We start from the raw sequence: 3,328 nt of genomic DNA, 5'->3' as shown, positions 1-3,328 counted from the left end.
AATACAGCGAGTGCTGGACGGAGCAGTGAGTGACAACAACCCCGCCCACATTTAAGAGGACTGTCTGAACAGACCGAGGGTCTAGGTACCATGTCTGAAGGCTACTGCTGGCTCCAGAGGTGCTGGACTGAAAGGGTTTGGTACTGCTGGCTCCAGAGGTGCTGGACTGAAAGGGTTTGGTGGAGACGGGACTCTCTCTCAAAACGTCTTGTCCCCATTTGTCACTTCAACACAAGTTTTCTGCACCGACCTCAGGACAGAGTGAGGCGTCACAATAAACTGCAGCTGTGATTCAATAGAAATAAATGTATTATCTAGTTTAATCTTTCAGTTTTAAATCACTTGAAGACATAATTTAATTATTTTCCTGCTCAAAATATGAAAGAAGAGTGTTGCTGTCGACGTGTTCAGCTCGTGTACTTCAGTAAAGTAGAAACACCACAGTGCACAAACACTCCTGCAGATAACATTTAACACAGACACATTAAAGTCAAAATAAACTTCAAGTACCAAAAGTCAAAGTCCTCATATGCAGAGTAATATGTTTTATTATGATGACTGATGTATGAATGTGCTGATGAGTTTGATGTTGATCAGCTGATGGAGCTCATTTTAATGACTCAATAAACTGCTGTGTGGATTCATCTGTAATATGACATCATTTATTATTGATTAGATTTTGTATCAATAATTTGACAGATAATTTTAAACTGGATTTTCTGAGTCATAATTCATGCACATACACACTGATACACACACTTTGATACACACCTCCAGTCGAGTGCGGTCGACTCCTGGTGGCAGCTTACAGCGCCCTCTGTGGGTCACAATCAGAGCTTCATAGGGATAGATCTGAACAGACAGGAAACAACATGAACTGTGACATCATCATCATCATCATCATTATCATCATCATCATGTCACCTCTCAGGCTGTATCATATATCACTAAAATTAACAGGTAAAAATTACAAATATGTTCCTTCATGTTGACATTTTACAGATTTGTGTTTTGCTTCAACACAATAAAAACTTTTTAATTCAACACCCAAAAATATATCTGAATGAATGTTTTTGTTTTTGTGTTTGTTTACACAGTTCATCCCTCATGGAATTATTCAGACACATTTATCAAAGACAAACACAATATTCTGATTATATAAACCAGTCGGCATCTCATGAGACGATATATCAACCTCAGACAAGCCTACACACAAAGGCCCAGCAGATAAACAATAATAATAATAATAATGATAATAATAATAATAATAATAATAATTAAAAAAAGTCCCAGTAGAAAAAAAACCCTAAAAGCTCATTGGGGAAATTTTTAAAAATAAATGGAAACGAACACACAAAAAAGTCCCAGAAGACAGAAAACAACAAATATTTAAATGTGTGTAAAAGAAAATAGAAAAACAAAGTTCTAGGAGATTACAAACAAAACACATAAAGAAATCAAACAAACAAATAAACAAAAAATAATAAAGTCCCAGGAGGAAAAAAAAACTACAAGAAAAAAATAACAGAAAAAATAAATAAATAAAATAAATTGAATTGAATTTCTCCTCAGGGGGATTAATAAAGTAAATAAACTTAAACTTAAATTAATAAAAATATTGTCAGAGTCGAAGGGGATTAAAAAAAATAAATAAAATGAAATAATTACAAGAGATAAAAATTAATTAATAAATAAATATTGCCCCAGGAAATTTAAAAAAAATCTAAAATAAATAAATACATCATTAAAAAACAAATTAGGTCAAAACTAAATAATATAATAATAATAATTAATAAATAAATAAATATTAAAACACATTAAGTCCCGGGAGATTTAAAAATAAATAAATAAATAAAAGTACCTAAAGATTAAAAAAAAAAAAGAAAAAAAGCTGAAAACAAACAAACAAACAAAAGTCCCAGGAGATTAAAAAAAAAACACTACATAAGAAAAATTAAAAAGAAAATCTAAAAAAACCCCAAAACAACTAATACATGAATAAATAAATAAACAAATACACAAGAGAGAGAAAAAAAAAAGGAAAATCAAAGTTCCAGAAGAAAAAAAAATCAAAACAAAATAAAATGTCTCAGGAGATAAAAACTACAACATATATATATATATATATATATATATATGTTGTCCCAGGAGATTAGAGGAAAATGAATTAAATAATTAAAAAGCAAAGTCAATACTACACTAAACTAAACACTAATAATACTAATAATAATAATACTAATAATAATAATAATAATAATAATAATAATTATTATTATTATTATTATTATTATTATTATTATTATTATTATTATGAGTCAATAAATAAATAAACAAATGGTCACAGGAGATGTTTAACAACAGATATTAAATATTGCTCACACGTATAGAAACAATAAACAAACACAAACAAACTAATCTGCCGTCATGTGTCAGCTCAGAGTCAAAACAGCTCTCACCTTCTGCTCCAGGATACTCGGCAGAGAGTTTCCTCTGTCCATCCTCTCCCTGCGAGTGTCTCCGTTCTGCGCACACACACACACACACACACACACAGTTTGACAGATACTCCTGTACAGTCTGATAAACATAAACATCGTCACAGTGCTGAAGCCAAAAGTCAGCAGTGTTAGAAATTAGTGCACGGTGATGGTGTGAAGATGTAGCGCACGCACACACACACACACACACACACACACACACACACACACACAGGGTGGTGCAGGAGGAGTCAGACGGCAGGTTCAACACAGAGCTGCTGATGTCATGCGCGTGCCACACAGACGGCGTGGAGACGACAGACTCACCTGAGCAGCTGCAGACACACGACGACAGGAAGTTAGAGAAGAAGAAGAACCACAACATGAGGAGTAAACAACAACCACAGTGCGAACAAACAAACAAACAAACAGAATCAATGTGCACAAAGTTCTTCAACATCCTGACGCTGTGTGATCTCATGTTGTAGATCAGACGTGTTCACACTGGGATCATGTCGCCACGAGGAGCGACGGCGGGCAGAGATACTGTGTCAGGTCAGTTTGAGTTAAAAACAATCTCACTTCTTTTACTTTCCTGCTGGTGCGTCATTTAGTGTTCTGGAGTAGCTCATTTATATATACAGTGGTGTGAAGTGTTTGCCCCCTTCCTGATTTCTTACTTTTTTGCATGTTTTCCACACTTAAATGTTTCAGATCATCAAACAAATTTAAACATTAGTCAAAGATAACACAAGTAAACACAAAATGCAGTTTTTAAATGAAGGGTTTTATTAATGAGGAAGAAAAAAATCCAAAGCTACATGGCCCTGTGTGAAAAAGTGTTTGCCCCC

The 3,328-nt window shown here is 33.8% G+C and overlaps 1 protein-coding gene across 2 annotated transcripts in view; it reads right to left on the bottom strand.

Annotated features, from left to right (window-relative positions):
* Positions 1–3,328, bottom strand: part of dmtn (dematin actin binding protein) — a 23,332-nt gene that overhangs the window by 1,520 nt on the left and 18,484 nt on the right. The window contains exons 13-14 of one of the 2 annotated variants that reach the window (XM_050053889.1): positions 2,457–2,528; positions 772–852 (exon numbers count right to left, since the gene is read on the bottom strand). In XM_050053889.1, the coding sequence (XP_049909846.1) occupies positions 772–852; positions 2,457–2,528 (153 nt within the window). Of the gene's footprint in view, positions 1–771; positions 853–2,456; positions 2,813–3,328 lie in introns of those variants that run through there. The other variant, XR_007570510.1, reaches the window with a different exon arrangement.

Source organism: Epinephelus moara, chromosome 9 (genome assembly GCF_006386435.1).
Source record: "Epinephelus moara isolate mb chromosome 9, YSFRI_EMoa_1.0, whole genome shotgun sequence".
NCBI lineage: Eukaryota > Metazoa > Chordata > Actinopteri > Perciformes > Serranidae > Epinephelus > Epinephelus moara.
This window is presented reverse-complemented; position numbering and strand designations above follow the sequence as displayed.